This window comes from Quercus robur, chromosome 4, assembly GCF_932294415.1.
Source record: "Quercus robur chromosome 4, dhQueRobu3.1, whole genome shotgun sequence".
NCBI classification, from domain to species: domain Eukaryota; kingdom Viridiplantae; phylum Streptophyta; class Magnoliopsida; order Fagales; family Fagaceae; genus Quercus; species Quercus robur.
Window position 1 is genome coordinate 58,772,536 of NC_065537.1, and position 17,029 is coordinate 58,789,564.

Below are 17,029 nucleotides of genomic sequence, written 5' to 3' on the forward strand. Positions count from 1 at the left end.
AAATTTGTTATACTTATTAATAGACTTATGGTTTGTTATATATCTTGTAGATGCTGAAGGGACGATTAGAAGATTCCATGACATTAAGATGGAATGGGGCTTTGACAAATTTCTCCCTCTTGATTCTTTCAATGATCTTCCTAATGGATACCTTGTCAATGATTGTTGTGTATTTGGTGCTGAGGTTTTTGTTCATGAACGTAGTGCCAAACGAGACTATTTGTCCATGATAAAAGAACCTTCTAACCGAATTATGACTTGGAAGATTGAAAACTATTCAACACAACAAGATAAAGTACCCATTTATTCCCGCATATACGTTGTTGGAGATTTAAAATGGTATTGTTTATTTATTTTTATTTTTTTATACCATAGTATTCATTCCCGATGATTACTCTTTTTTTTTTTTTTTTTTTTTTTTGGAGAAAAAACCCTATGATTACTCTTAATCATTAGACCAAGTCACCAATTTGGTGTATGCGGGTTTGAACTCCTAATCTCCTATTAGACGATAAGAAACTTTTTTAATTAAACTGCCAAAAAACTTACTGCACTTTTATTGTCATAAAAACGAAAGCTACCATTGCAAAATTTATCAAATATTATTTCTAACTCTTTTGATTGAATCTAGGAAACTACTGGTTTATCCCAAGGGAATTCATGACGGAGCTAACAAAGCCATTTCCGTCTTCCTCTACTCAGTTGATTGTGTTACACCAGACCTCAAAATTTTTGCAGAATTCAAGCTGCGGATAAAGGACCAAATCAACCATAAACATGCAGAAGAAAAAGGTAAATGAATTATTTTTACATTTTTATCTTCTTCTTCTTTCTCTTGGGGAGAGAGAAGGGGGGGGGGGGGGGGGGGGGGGGTTTGTCACTGCGTGTGTACTATATATGCTTTTTGTTCTCTTTTATTTGCTTTCCTCTAGTTTAAGCTTTTTTTAACAAATTTCTTACAGCTAAATACTGGTTCTCTGCCGCATTTAGCGACTGGGGTTTTTCGCAACTTTTGCTTCGAAAAGATCTTGAAGATACATCCAAGGGGTTTCTTGTTGATGATACCTTGATTGTAGAAGCAGAAATTATGGTTATGTCTATTGCAAAGTAGTTCTCGATATTTATCTCGGAGTTGCACTTGGGAAGACTAGAGAAGTATGATTGTCGCAGTTGTAAAGATGTCAATGTTAAGATACTTCAAATTTACAATGGTTATTTTAGAAGCGCATACTGTATATATATATTATGAATGATCAATTTAATACACTCTATCTACAGTATTAAGGAAAAAAAAGCAGCATTATCATTCTAGTCCCTATTGAGTGTGAATGTATAGGTTAGAGTTCAATTGGTCTCTACTATAATTCTTTTACGATATTACATATTACACTGTTTAACAAATTTTTAAACCCAATATTCCATTGTACTCACTTTTGGAATATATCGTTGGGTTTACTTTATGCCTAGATTTATTTTTTCTATATATATATATATATATATACATTGTTTTGGCCCTTTTGGGTGGGGCTTAAATCTATTCATAAATAGAGGTTTGAAAAAATAAAAATTTCAAGGATATATATGTCCAATTGTCCGTGCCCTATATTTTTCTTTTACGGATTACTTCAAAAAAAAAAAAAAAAACAAAAACCCAAAGCAAACCATATTTATTTATTTTTATAATAAGTCGATGTATTCTATAATTATTAACATAGAATGTTCGGGTTGGGTTTGGGTTCGGATTCAAAGCTCTTGCCTTTTGGGTTGGTTTCGGATCTCATCCAACCCGCTCAACCTAGAATTTAATTTAATTTTTTCTTCTATTTTTTTTTATAAAAATTTTATTTTGCTTTTTTACGAATATGTTAAAAAAATAAAATAAAATAAGGGAGGGGGCTAAAGTCATACCAAGTACTGAACGGCAATGTAAACGAATTTTATGTTGTGAACTCCTCAATGAGGTTGCTGCAATCTACTGAAGCAATCAAAAAAGATTATCCCGATGAAGTCTGATTGCACTTGTGACTTGACTGCTCTTATTCATGGTATATATCTCATTAAAATTATTTTGTTCTATTCTAGCCAAGGGCGGAGCTACACTTAGCAATGGGGCCATGGCCCCCCAAAATTTTTTAAAAACTTCATAATAATGTATGCATAGTTTGCAATTATTTAAAATATTAGATCTTAAAATCGATATTTGACCCCTCCAAAAAATAAGAGCTGGCCTGTAAAAAAGAATTGAACAACTAATTGTTGGGTTCCAAAAAATAATTGATAAGAACAACAAACTATCCATGTTGTAACAGAAATAATTGTTAATTTCAAATTTTTAGTTTTTTCCTCTCTTAATTGGGAGTTTTGGTTGTTGAGTTCAAAAAGTAATTTTTTAATAAAATAAAATTTCTCTTAGAGTTATCTTATTTTATTTGGGACTAAGTCTTTTTCTTGTTTTTGTTAAGTTTCAAATTGTTTGTCAATACTTAATTAGTTAGTCACAAAACATTAAATTAAAATAAAAAATAAAAAATAAAAAATAAAAAACTACACTGGGGATATGTGACATTAGGGAGCGACAATACTTAAAAAGCAATTTTCTATTGTTAAGTTTCCAATTATTTTTTAGTGCTTTATTTAGACTAAAGATGTTGAATGAAAAAAAAAATAGAGGATAATTTTATGTTAATGGGTAAAAATGTAGCTGTGTAAATGTATTTATGTATGAATATGTAATTCCCCCCCCCCCCCCCTCCCAAAACTAAAATTCCTAGCTACGTCCCTGATTCTAGCTAGAAATTATAAACAAGGAACATGATATTATCCTTTTATTAAAAAATAAAAAAATAAATTCATATTATAGATTTCCCTCTTATTTCGTTTTTCAATTCTACACCTTGACCAAATCTCATAATTAATTTAAGACCCAAACATCTTTTATGCTTTCCATATATTTTTTCAATTTTTTTTTTTTTTTTTTCAAATCAAGTTTGAATTTACACCTTAAAAACAAATCTCTTGGCATTAATGATCCAAGTTTAATACACTAAAATCTGTATTAAACTTGAATTAGGAAACATGCAATTAACCCACCAATCAAAGCTAATTTGATTTCCTTACACATATGATCGAATTCAAGGAATTATCTTCCCTAATTTAACAAACTATTATGGAAATGGCAGAATATTAAGAATAAGAACCTAAATAACAGCACATAAAGTACTATACCTAAATTTTGTCCTTATGAAAAATACTTACCAAGACTAAAAGATTTCCATTTAGAAACACCATTAGTCAAGTGGTACTGTAGTACACATAGAAATGTAATAACACCCTTTAAAAATTATTTTTTCAACTAATTTACGAATTTATTTGAAAAGAAAATCGTCTAACTATATTATTAATTAATTTTCAAAAAATATTATTTTAATATTACTATTTATGATCGAACACATTTATTCCAGTATCCAAGATTAAAATTTATGATCCAACACAGTTATTAATTAAGTACCGAAACGTGCAGTAAATTTCGCCAAAAGCTTCACTTATATATAGACATGGCAAAACGGGTCATAATTTTTCTGACCCGACCCGGCCCGAAAAATACCCGACCCGAACCCGATTTTTTTGACCCGAAGCAAAAACGGGTTGACCCGTGACCCCACCCGTGTTTTGTGCGGGTCAACCCGACCCGACCCGCGACCCGACCCGAACCCGAACCATTTTTTTAAAACTTTTTTTTTTGGTAAAAAAAAATAGTGAAATTAAGACAATATTGGTTTAATTGTTTATTGTGAGCTTTAAGGAAACAATTGATACATTTACATAACTGCATGCAAATTAATTGAAAAATAAATGGTTGAGCATTCTGTAACGAGTAAAGATTTTTAGATATCAAATAGCAAAGTACATGCCAAGATAATCTGGTTACAGTAAAGCTAAAAACAGATTTAAAATTGTAGATATGTGTGAGACACATTCACGAGTGTGAAAATAGTAAAGCCAAAGTATCAAATTAGCATAACTTATGAATGCTTAGATCTATTTTTTAAAAATTTATGTTCAAAATAAACGGCTTTTCAAAATAAATTATGATATTTCCTAGAGTGTGTGCTGCTTAACAAAATAAACGACCATTCCCCGCACACCCTGATCTCGGACAATGGCCTCCAGTTTGACAGCAAAGCCTTTAGAGAATACTGCAATGAGCTGGGAATTATCAATCGATACTCCACACCGGCCTACCTACAGGGTAATGGACAGGCGGAAGCCATCAACAAAACCATAGTGAATGGACTGAAAAAGAGGTTGGACGACGCGAAGGGGAGGTGGGTTGAAGAGTTAGCCCACGTCTTGTGGACATACCGCACCACGCCTCGTAGGTCCACGGGAGAAACCCCCTTTTCATTGACCTACGGAGCCGAGGCTGTCATCCCACTGGAGATAAACTTCCCAACACAGAGGACTACTGCCTTCGATCCCATTGCTAATAACAGCCTTCCGGAAAAAAGCTTGGATCTCCTCGAAGAAAAAAGGGAAAGGGCAGTGGTCCACCTAGCATACTATCAGTAAAAGCTCAAACAGGGCTACGACGCCAAGGTAAAGTCAAGGCCATCGGCACCCGGGGATCTAGTGCTGAGGAAGGTCCTGGGCACCGCGAGGAACCCTGTATGGGGAAAGCTTGGACCAAACTGGGAAGGCCTATACCGTATCACTTCCGTAGCCGGCATAGGGGCATACTTTTTGGAAGATTTGGATGAACATGTAGTACCACGCCCGTGGAATGTAAATAACTTGAAAAGGTACTGTTATTAATGAAAGACACCATTCTTGATGCCATATTACTATGCAGCTACTTGGGATAAGTGTTAAACAAAACCCAAGTCCTGCATGGCTTCTCGGACCACAGACTTAAGGGAAATTAACCACGAAGCGATTTTCAATAAGTGTTAAACAGAACCCAAGTCCTGCATGGCTCCTCGGATCACAGACTTGGGGAAAATTAACCACGAAGCGATTTTCAATAAGCATTAAACAGAACCCAAGTCCTGCATGGCTCCTCGGACCACAGACTTGGGGGAAATTAACCACGAAGTGATTTTCAATAAGTGTTAAACAGAACCCAAGCCCTGCATGACTTCTTGGACCACAGACTTGGGGGAAATTAACCACGAAGCGATTTTCAATAAGTGTTAAACAGAACCCAAGTCCTGCATGACTCCTCGGACCACAGACTTGGGGGAAATTAACCACGAAGCGATTTTCAATAAGTGTTAAACAGAACCCAAGTCCTGCATGACTCTTCGGACCACAGACTTGGGAGAAATTAAACACGAAGCGATTTTCAATAAGCGTTAAACAGAACCCAAGTCCTGCATGGCTCATCGGACCACAGACTTGGGGGAAATTAACCACGAAGCAATTTTCAAAAACAGAACCCAAGCCCTGCATGGCTCCTCGGACCACAGACTTGGGGGAAATTAACCACGAAGCGATTTTCAATAAGTGTTAAACAGAACCCAAGTCCTGCCTGGCTCCTCGGACCACAGACTTGGGGGAAATTAACCACGAAGCGATTTTCAATAAGTTTTAAACAAAACCCAAGTCCTGCATGGCTCCTCGAACCACAGACTTGGGGGAAATTAACCACGAAGTGATTTTCAATAAGCGTTAAACAGAACCCAAGTCCTGCATGGCTCCTCGGACCACAGACTTGGGGGAAATTAACCACGAAGCGATTTTCAATAAATGTTAAACAGAACCCAAGTCTTGCATGGCTCCTCAGACCACAGACTTGGGGGAAATTAACCATGAAGCGATTTTCAATAAGCATTAAACAGAACCCAAGTCCTGCATGGCTCCTCGGACCACAGATTTGAGGGAAATTAACCACGAAGCGATTTTCACTAGGTGTTAAACAGAACCCAAGTCCTGTATGGCTCCTCGGACCACAGACTTGGGAGAAATTAACCACGAAGCAATTCTCACTAGGTGTTAAACAGAACCCAAGTCCTGCATGGCTCCTCGGACCACAGACTTGGAGGAAATTAATCCCCCAGCAACTCTCACTGAGCGCTAAACATAACCCAAGCCCTGTCTGGTTCCTCCAAACGCGGACTTGGGGGAAATTAGCCTTGCAGCAATTCTATCTAAATTATTGACTATCATTCTTTACACATACATTCATGCTTGGTTTTCAGCAGTTAATGACAGAATAGACATCCATTTATGATAAAAACAGAAGAGAAAGTAAAGCAACAAGAATAAAAGGAAACGACACATTTCATTAAAATCCCCAAAAGTGATCCTTTTACAACCATTAAATAGAACAAAATATAAAAAGTCTAACAAGAAAGATCCTACACTACTTTCCTAAATCCGATCCCTGAGCAGGCCCGGGTTGGTCGTCTGCTGGCTGTGGCCTCGGAACAGTCTCCTTAGCCTGTGCAACAACCTCCCTGATTGAAAGACTGTCCTCGGGCAACTTGTCCTTTACGGCTGGCTGCGCATCCTCAGCTTCAGGCATAGCGGAGTCCGAGGCTAAAGCCTTCATTGGGAGAGGGTCTTCAGTCGCGACCTCGTCAGGGATCTCACGAACGTCCTCAGGAAAAAAGATATTCTCAGTTTTCCTAAGATCGGAGTCCGCTGGGACTGCCGCCCGGTCCAAGGCTACACCCCAAGACTGGGTGATGTATTCTCTGCATACAGTAGCCACCTCCTCGGCCAGCCTGGCCTCAGTATCCTTGACCCCGCGATTATAAGAGGCTGCCACTGCCTTCTCGGCCGCCTCCCTGGCCAGACGGGCCTCCCCTTTAACCTTTGCAAGCTCGGCCTTGAGATCTGAAACCGTCTGCTTCTCTGTCCCAAGATTTCCCTCGGACTGGCGGAGTTGTAGGTGCAGATCCTCAGCCTGCTTAATGGCATTTTTAAGGCCGGCCTCCGCGCTCGCCCGGCCCTTCTTGGCCTCCTTTACTTCATGGCTCAGGCTATCGTTTTCCTTCTTGAGGTCGCCAGTAGTCCTTTCAGGAATGTGACGGGACTGAGCCTCATTATGAAGGTCCTTACGTGCCTTTTTGGCCCACTCCTCAGCAACGAAGATTTGCTGAGTGACCTGCACCAGAAAAATAAAAGCTTAATCAAAGAGAATGGTGAATAAATGGATGCGTAACAAGAGAACGAGATAGTAAAAGTTTTCACTTACCATTGCCATGTCCCTCTTTAGCGACATGAAGAGCTTTAGTTGCTGAGTGTCCCGGAGCCCCTTCATGTCGCGAGGCAAAAGAAGAGGCTACTGCAGGGCCTCAGCCAAGAATGACGCCTCCCGACGTTGGGACTCCCACATGGTTGCATCCCAAGAAATTGGAGCGCCATCCAGTTCAAGCCGCGGCGACCATATTCGTTGTTCCCTCCGAATAGCCGCCTCGTCTCGGTTGTCAATGGACTTGGTCCTCTTCTCTTTGGGCTCCTTGGTCTCTTTGACCTTCTTCTGGGGTTTGGCTTTTTCTTGGCCAACCTCACCCTCCTCCAAGTCCCCCACAGGCCTTTTCCGCCTTAAATTGGGCATAGGCTACAGTGCCGCATCCGACGTGGGAGGAGGAGGAGGAGGAACCTTGGAGGTCGGCTGCTCCTTCGGGGCATCCTTGAAGGACTTCCCTTTGTTCCTATTGGCAAGGAGGCCCCTAAGGCCAGACCTTTGTCTCAGGTCCATTCCTTCTTCTTCAAGCTCTTGGCTGGTACCGACTTGTGCGGTTACTAAACCAAGGTCAAGGGCTGTCGAGGCACGGTCTAGATCTGAATCAGAATCCAAGAGCTCTACTATCTTGGCCGACACCTCTCCCTCCTCGGCGAAGCGAAACTGGTCTATCTGATCCTCCAAAGATGAGTGCGAGGAACCGGCTTCTTCCGCTGGGATAACTACTGCGGGAAAGGCACGCTGAGCAGGCAGCTGGACGGGAGGTAAATCTCTCGAAGCAAGAAAGCCTGGAATGGAGACGTCGATCCGTGCCAATCGCGGACTACCTACTCTGATTGCTTGGCCGGGCTCCACTAGAGCACGAGTAAGGGGCACGTAATCCAAAATCAGAGGCGCAGATCGCAATTGCCCGTCTTCACTCACGTAAATCTCAGACCTCAGAAGGAAATTGAGTGCCTGGACATTGACCAAACTAAGCCGAGGAGTCGTATGCTTCTTGTCTGCAAGGTCCGAAGAGAGGGTTATGTTAGTCCGAGGAGGCAAACAAGTAAAGTCAGAATCGAAACAATATAAGAAAAAGGGGGAAAGATCAAAACTAAGATCCTTTCCAAGGGATCTAACTCTATAGTGTCCCACCTGGTTCTCCTGCCTTGACTGGGCAGTGAAGACTGTCGTGCCACCGTCCGGAGACGATCAAAAGGTCGTCCTTCAAGCCTTTGTTGGACTTGGGAAGGCAGGATATCAAACTCACCTCATCGGACCTGGACTTCAAGTAATATGAGTCGCCGAGGCTGTGCAGTTCATATAGATGAACCACGTCATGCCATGTAAGGCCGAGGTTCATCTGATTGTTCAAGACCTCTATGCACCCCAGGATCAGGAACATATTCGCGACGCATTGGTGAGGGGCCAACCTATGACCACGCAAATAATCCCTAGTTGACAGTTCAAAAAACGTGTACAAAACACCTTTGAACGTTTAGACCCCCAAAATACAATTTAACCAATACAAGCAATATGTCAAACAACTAGTGTGCGGAAACTTAACACATGCTATAATATGAAATTGGTTATAAACTATCTAAGCCATAACAAAATAAAATCCACAGCAAATAAATAAAAGGCAAAGATAGAGAGGAAGGAAGATGCAAACACAAAGACAACACGCGATGTGTTATCGAAGAGGAAACCGAAGTCCTCGGCGAAAAACCTCTCCGCCGCCCTCCAAGCAGTAATCAATCCACTAGAAAATACAGTTGGGATACAAGGACAGCAATAGACCCTCCAAGCCTAATCTACCCAGTGCACCTAAGCCCTTCAAGCTTCTTGCTCCAACGAGGTTGCGCCGAACCTTTTTCTTTTCTAGCTTCCCGGATTCCGCTACTAGACCGTAGCATCAACCAATGAAGATTGGCTCCTTCCTAACTGCTTCCCAGAAATCCAAACGACTGTCTCACAGTGATGATGATGATGAGAACCAGGTTTGGTATAATGCCTCTCAAGGATTTGACAATGGAGAGGAAGAGAGTTGAGGAATTTGAAGAGACTCTAAGGTAGAGATTGTGGGTGAAACAATCTGGTTTTTCTTTAGGGTTTCTCTCTCAAAATTCTCTCTGGAAGCTCTCTTTCAATCGTGGGTAAAAGAGGTATTTATACTGGAGTGGGAGAGGAATGTGAAACGTCAGGTTTTACAAAACAGGGGTGGCTCGCGGCTTGACCAAGTCGCGAGATCCAGTCGCGAGTTAACCGTATGGCCAGTTGTCCTGTTTTGTCCTGTAGTGCTCCAGCTAGCATGACTGTTCATCTTCCAGCATGCTTGGCACGTGTGCAGCTTCTGGCGGCTTGCAGCCGCGAGTCCACCCGCGAGTCCCAGCCGCGAGTCTCTGTTTTCTTGCACACTCTTGAGCAAACTTCACTCTATCTCACTCACTACCCTTACAACAAACCCACCTAAATACAGGGTTACTAAATGCTGAATTACAAGCAAATTTGGCACGGAATAAAGCCAATTAGATGGTTGAATAAATTCAACCTTACACTAGTTATCCTCCCCATAAGGATGGTCATTCCTGCTTCCACAAAGGCTATCACTAGAATGGCGACCTGCCCCGTTCTCCTCTTGATTATGACCTCCTCCAGAGAACAATACTCTAGACCTACGTCCGGCGGAATACGGTATTTGGCCCTGAAGCCCTCCATACCAGCCGGGGAATTTACCAATTTGTCAAGTTTACCCATCCCCCTAATCCTAGGTGACGCGAAGACGATTTATTTAAAGGAAAATGCCGGAAAGAGACAATGGAAAAGGAATGTACACTTACGGGTGAGGAATTTGCAGGAAATCTTCAAGGGGACGACGGCGAAGGCTTGAATGCTTTAAAAGGGAGAGTGCGAGAGTGCTCTGAGTGCTTGTCCAAAAATGAGAAGGAAATGCCTTTTGAAAATCTTATGTATCCAGGAGAAGTCGGACAGACATACTCCCGCCTAGGGAAACAGAAATGATCCCAACCGTTGATCTAGCGTCCAACCGTCGGATCAAAATATATAAAACCACTAAAAGCAATAATTAGCGCTGCATGGGTCATCAATCAACCCCGTCATTAATGAGGCACGTGAGAAGCATACGTCCGCGCAAGTGAAGCATGGACCCACAGTAGATAATCCTATGAATGTCAAAATCCCGCCCTTCCTCCCCGGACAAGAAAGAAGGAGCCGGAATTTTGAAGGGCTATTGTAGGGGTGAAATTCCCAAAATCAACAGTGGGCCTGGGGACCCACACGAAGCCTAATCATGACCCAACGGGGAATAAGGGCCCAAATGACTTCTGGCCCAACCCTATTGAGCCTGGTTCGTTCTAAAAGACGTCCAAGGAGGAATGCCTCCTCAGACACTCAAATATGGGCCCAATATGCGTCCCCCCCACAGTGAAGAACCCATCCAGGCGAACATGGGTAGGAGGGTGAGCCTCACGCAGCAAGAAAGAGGAAAATGTAAGACATCAGGGAGAAGCCACAACTGCCGCATTAAATGCAAGAAAACTACCTTTTCAGCCGCATTAATGTGGAGAAGACAGGTGAACAGTGCTACATTGGCCAGTGCAACTCACAGAAGGATAAGGGAGATGTCCGATGGGACAGGTACTCAAGTGAAGGTCCAAATAGCTAACAAGTGTAAGGTCCTTATCAATTCAAGGAGGCTATATAAGAGAAGGAGGTCCCCATGAAAAGGGGATCGGAGAATAAGGAAAAAAGAGAGAGAAAAAGGTGAAAGAACTCCGTAGTCTGTAAACAGAGCGAGAGGTGCACTTATACGTCTCCTCGGACCAATATCCCATTAAACATAAATGGAATATTCTCACGTTCAACATGCTGCATGGCGTACGTCTAACTAACGTTCACTTCGTCTAATCCTAGCTCTGTAACCCACTCTCTACAAATTCATTGTCTGGGGACTTTTGGGCCAAAACCACTTACTTGCTAGGCCTGGGCCCCAAAAACCGCCCCTACAATAGAGATTTAAGTATAAAGTAAGAAATATATACTTCTATTTAACACAAAAAATGAAGGTTATTTTTGTGTTTATATCTTTCCAAAAAATATTTATTATTCAAGTCTGTGTTATAATGTACATATATAAATTTTATGGGTGTATCTCTCTCTCTATATATATATATTATGGTATCTTTATTCATTTAAGAAAAATTTAATTAAAGTCATCAAGCTTGTTCAGAGGTTAGGGATCATAGTATATATAACAGGGGGATAAACTATGATATGTCTATATCTCCATATATTATAGTAGGATTATTTAACAATTGAGACCATACGTTTTTAATTAATCTATAAAACATAATATAGACAATTTTCAATCTTCAGTTATTTCAGTGATTTAAAAATCCATATGTGAAAAAAAGTGATAATATTTGAAATTAAAAAATAACATTATTTTTTTTGTAATAAAAAATTTTGAACTTAAAGAGTTTAGACATTTCACGTAGTTATCGTTCACATAAGAGATTCATGTTTCATTGCATTATTTTAAATTTTATTAAGGCATCTAGTTTTATTTAAAAATAGATAACCCTATCAATCTCAATAGCATGCCTCCATTTTATATTTTAACAAGTGCATAACCTCATGCATACGCTGAGTACATTTAAAAATAATTATGATTACATATATATATATATATATATATATGAGTTCAAATTAAACTTGATGTAAGAATTGCAACTCACACATTTTTTAAGCCATGTATTTCTAAAATATGTAATGATTTCTCAATATAATAATAATAATAATAATAATAATAATTTAGAATCTAATTAGATCTAGACTCTTTGGTTTTTGCACTCAATAATTTACTTGTCACAAAAATTTAAAATTAGATTGGACACATGGTGTAAAATTAAACTCTAATTAAAATTCAATTTAGAATTTAATTGAATTTAGACTTTTTGATTTTTACACCTAATAATTAACTTAACATAAATTTAAAAATTAGATGAGACACGTGGTGTAAAATTAAACTCCAATTTGAATTTTGACTATTTGATTTTTGCATCTAATAATTAACTTCACACACAAATTTAAAATTAGATAAGACGTGTGATGCAAAATTAGACTCCAATTTAGAATTTAATTGAATTTTCTCTCAGATTTAGCTATTAATATATACTAGTGTGTAACCTCGTGCATATGCACGAATACATTTAAAAACAATTACAATTACATATATATAATTTAGAATCTAATTAGATCTAGACTCTTCTGTTTTTGCATTCAATAATTTACTTGTCACAAAAATTTAAAAATTAGATGGAATACATGCGCAAAATTGAACTCCAATTAAAATTTAATTTATAATCTAATTGAATTTAGACGTTTTAATTTTTGCACTTAATAATTCACTTGAAATACAAATTTAAAAATTAGATGAAACACGTGGCGCAAAATTAGACTTCAGTTTAGAATTTAATTGGATTTTCTCTTAGTTTTGACTATATATATATATATATATATGCGTAAGTGTTTGTAAGTTACATTGTATAATTTTGATTATTAATCAAGTTGGCCGGTACAACCGCCATAGTTATCCATTATTTTGTGGTTATACATTACTTTGAAGTATGTTATCTCTAACAAACATTATTTTGTTTTACATCTATTTTCTGATAGCACTTCCACTCCCATATGTTGCATTTTTCATCTACTACTTCATATCAGTTTTTTCATACTGTTCTTTCTTTTGGTGGTAGGCTGAGCCTCCCGTTCATTCAAACTGTTCATTATTTTGTGATTATTTGTTTAAGCTAATCCTTTGCTTCCCAGTTATCTTCTTCTTCTTGTCTTTGTTTCTTTCCCCACAATTTGTTACAGATGTGTATTAAACCAGGTCCCGTGAGAGAAATGTTATCCGATAAGTCTAGGTAGAAGTCCAGTTCTGTGTGAGTTTTGCTACCCGATGAGTCTGCAGTTAGAGTGAACAGAGCCTGAGAAACAAGCCCCGTTAGCCGTTAGCCAGGAGAGCGTTAGGCGTTTGAGGGAACGTGTAAGGGAAAGTTCACATAAGCAGCAGCGATAAGTAGTAGCAAAAGCACAGAAGGCATCCGGAAACAGCCATAAGTGGTAACAGCTCATAGGAAGGTAGACATACATTCCCTGTTTCAGATCTAAGGTTAGATCCAGAAATTGGAAGATAAAGGTAGTCTAGGTTGTAATTGATTTCTTAGGCTTATAATCCAGAATGATAAATAGGATGTTTAGAAGGAGTGACTCTTCCACTTCCATTAGATCTAGCAGTACAAATCCTCCTGATATTCCACAAGAAGATGGAACAATCAACTCAGAGTCGTACCAGCTTTCAGATCTAGATCAGAAGTTAGGAGATTGGAACATACCCAAGGTTCCCACAACCCAGGTCTATAAGTCATCATCATGGTCCTTGAAAAAGTCTTTCAGAACGGACTACCATGTTAGGACTATAGAACAAGTTTACAGCATTAACAAGGAATATGAAACCTGTTATTTGTTGTCCCCTGCAGCCGTGAAAGCTCACAGGGAAAAGGATCATAAATTCCTCCATATAGGACTTGTCCAAGTTGGAGTAAAACCATTGATCAGAGAAGGTTTGAACAACTCGATCCTTATGGCGCTTAGAGACACCCGTCTTATCAGATTTAGAGACAGTCTCCTAGGAACCATAGAATCCAGTTTGAGTAATGGTCCAGTTCACTTTGACTGTTACCCAAACCTCACAGTTGCACTTGACGACCCTCACATCTTGAAGGTCCTCACTCTCAACATTAAAACCCATGGAAACCTTGTGTTACATGGCACCAGACAGATTGCTCTTATATACAGGGTGTATTATAAGTGCATGAGAACCAACATGTCCATCCAAGCATTCGATAAGAGAAAGCCAGGAGAAACTACTCTTATCCAAACCTCGGATGTTAGATCCACTGTTCAGGTACCGAAAACCCTGAAATGGTCTGAAATAACATTCCCAGCACAATGGACTTTAGAAAATGAGAATTATCCTTTACAGGTTCAGAACCCTGTTAGGAGTCCAGATCTAGATGTCATCCAGCAGCTAGCCGATGGAATGGTTAGACTAAGCTTTGATCAGTCTAGGTTTAGGTCACCTTTAGAATATGATGAACCCAGATCTCCCATAGATCTTCATCATAGGTCTAGATCCATAGATCTACGCCAACCCTTTAGGCAGCCAACTATCCTTCTGAAAGATAGACCTGCATCCCAGTATAGTAGTTCGTCTAGAACACGAGCTCCTACCTCTAGAAGAGACTTAGGTCCACAGTTTCAAGGTGTCAAAGACCACTCTCAGGTTAGTACCCCTTGTTACACAGCCAAGCAAGACTCAGTTGCTGATCAGGAAGAAGACAGCAGCAGTCAAGACAGTCTTAGACCACCCTCACCATCAGGATCTGACTTTAAAAATCCTATTCAGCAGGAAACTGAATACGATCATCAGCTCCTAGTGTTGACAAAGGAGTTCATCCCTGATATGGACATGCTTGAAAAGGAATTTAATTCTGAACAGAACAGAGTTAAAAGAGAAGCCTATCGAGCCAACCATACCAGAGAACAAAAGGTTGAAGTTTTGGAAAAATGGAAGTTATTCATGAAAGAGGTAAAAGCAGATTATCCTTTCTTTGAATACTTTGAGAAACATTTCAATTGGCATAAAAAGAACTGTGTCAAAACCAAACTTCAAAGAAAAACCATTCCACCAGCTAAGGTTAGACATTCAACACAGAAAGTAGAGAAATGGAAGTGGAAGAGTCACTCCTTCTAAACATCCTATTTATCATTCTGGATTAGAAGCCTAAGAAATCAATTACAACCTAGACTACCTTTATCTTCCAATTTCTGGATCTATCCTTAGATTTGGAACAGGGAGTGTATATCTACCTTCCTATGATATGCTACCACTTATGGCTGTTTCCGGATGCCTTCTGTGTCTTTTGCTGCCACTGACCTCCGCTGTACCTAGCTATTGGTGTATACGAACCTTCCCTTACACGTTCCCTCAAACGCCTAACGCTCTCCTGGCTCACGGCTAACGGGGCTTGTTTCGGTTCAACTCCACAGAATTTCCCAGAGCCCCTACAGGACGCACTAAGATATTTCAGTTCCAGATTCCAGGTTGATAAGCATTCTTCCCAGTTCCCAGCCATCTTGCACATGACAATACAGTACAAGATCCACTGGATATGCATGTGGAATTATGCAATCAACCAGAACTTACTCGATAGGGAGTTCTTTACAAAATGGTGGGATAAATTCAGGCCTACTGATGCTATCTCCAATTTGTATAAGGATTTTCCCCCTCCAGTACAGAAACCTATAACTCATTGCACAAGATCACAGTCAAGCCTGGATTCCGTACAGATCTCCGGAAAATCCAGTAGAGAACTAAAGGATCTTGCCCAACAACTACTCCTTCAATCTGCACAGTTAGAGTCAGTAGAAAAGAACTCTCCTGCCTCTTCAGAAGCCTCGTGCAGCCGTGTCCCAATTGACCCATTTTAGGATTCACAAGATCCTTACGATGGTTATAATTTGGACAGTGATTGATTTCCAGACGCTCCAGAACAGCTTCAGGAATCCAGACAATTCAAGAATTACCTTTGCAAAGAACCGGTTACTATTCAGAACAGTACCCGCAGGCAAACAAAACACTATTCACTACATAGTCCAGAACACTATGCAGAGTTACTATTTGGAAAAGCAAGGGGACAAGATACTGTTCATAAACAGTGACCAATTACTGTTCACTCCAACAGTACCCCAGACAGAATCATTGAGTTACTATTTGCTTTCGGTGGAAAAGAATCTACCCTCAGTAAAAGCAAATTACTCTCCGTGATTTCAGCAGTCTCCTGATCTTATCCAAGGCTCTCCTCAGCTATAAAAGAGACCTTTGGCCTCAGTCTTCAGCAGGCTTAATTCTTAGGAATACCTCAGAAGCTTAGTTTCACATTGTACTCAAAATACTTTGTAAAACCAGCATGGCTCTCTTCTCTTCTCCCCCAGTTTACACTTGTACTAGAACTACACTTGTAACCTATTTTCACTTCCGCACTGAGTCTGCCCATATATATATATATATATATATATAAAACATATAAACTTGAATTGTTTTTAGTTATACAAAAAAAGGGCTCATTAATATAAAATCATTCAAAAATTATATATTTTATAGTTTATTTATATTGGACTGCTCGTATTTTACTAAATTAACTCATTTGACACAAAAATTTAAAAACTAAAATTAGATGAAACACATGGCACAAAATTAAACTCTAATTGAAATCTAATTTTTACATTGAATTAACTCACTTGGCATAAATATTTAAAAACTTAGATTAGATGGGATACTTGGTATAAAATTAAACTCTAATTTAATTCTAATTTGAAATCTAATTGGATTTTCTATCAGTTTTATCTATTATTATATATATAGATTAATATATGACCCATGCATAAAAAATGGTCAGTTGTAGTGGTTCTATTGATGTTAACTTAGATTATTAAACATAGTTATTGTTATTGTTATTTATTTATTTATTATTATCTGGCTGTCAATATGTTGGCAGCCTAAACAACCCTCTAAAAAAAGACAAAAAATGGTTATTAGTTGCTTAAACCATTTGAGACTCATCTGGATTTCAATTTTTTTTTTTACCATGAAAAATATTATACACATTTGCCATGAAGTTAAACCAAATTCACTTACAATCAGTAAGTAAAAAAATATAAACAAAAATTTTGAAATATGAAATTAGTTGACTACATGTAGACCATCTGGTG

The 17,029-nt window shown here is 39.0% G+C and overlaps 1 protein-coding gene across 2 annotated transcripts in view; it reads left to right on the forward strand.

The window, feature by feature from the left end:
• Nucleotides 1-17,029, forward strand: part of LOC126723144 (ubiquitin C-terminal hydrolase 12-like) — a 38,052-nt gene that overhangs the window by 3,095 nt on the left and 17,928 nt on the right. Inside the window, exons 4-6 of one of the 2 annotated variants that reach the window (XM_050426437.1) lie at nt 51-339; nt 632-792; nt 963-1,311. In XM_050426437.1, coding sequence (XP_050282394.1) covers nt 51-339; nt 632-792; nt 963-1,111 — 599 coding nt within the window. In that variant the 3' untranslated portion in view covers nt 1,112-1,311. Of the gene's footprint in view, nt 1-50; nt 340-631; nt 793-962; nt 1,312-17,029 lie in introns of those variants that run through there. The other variant, XM_050426436.1, reaches the window with a different exon arrangement.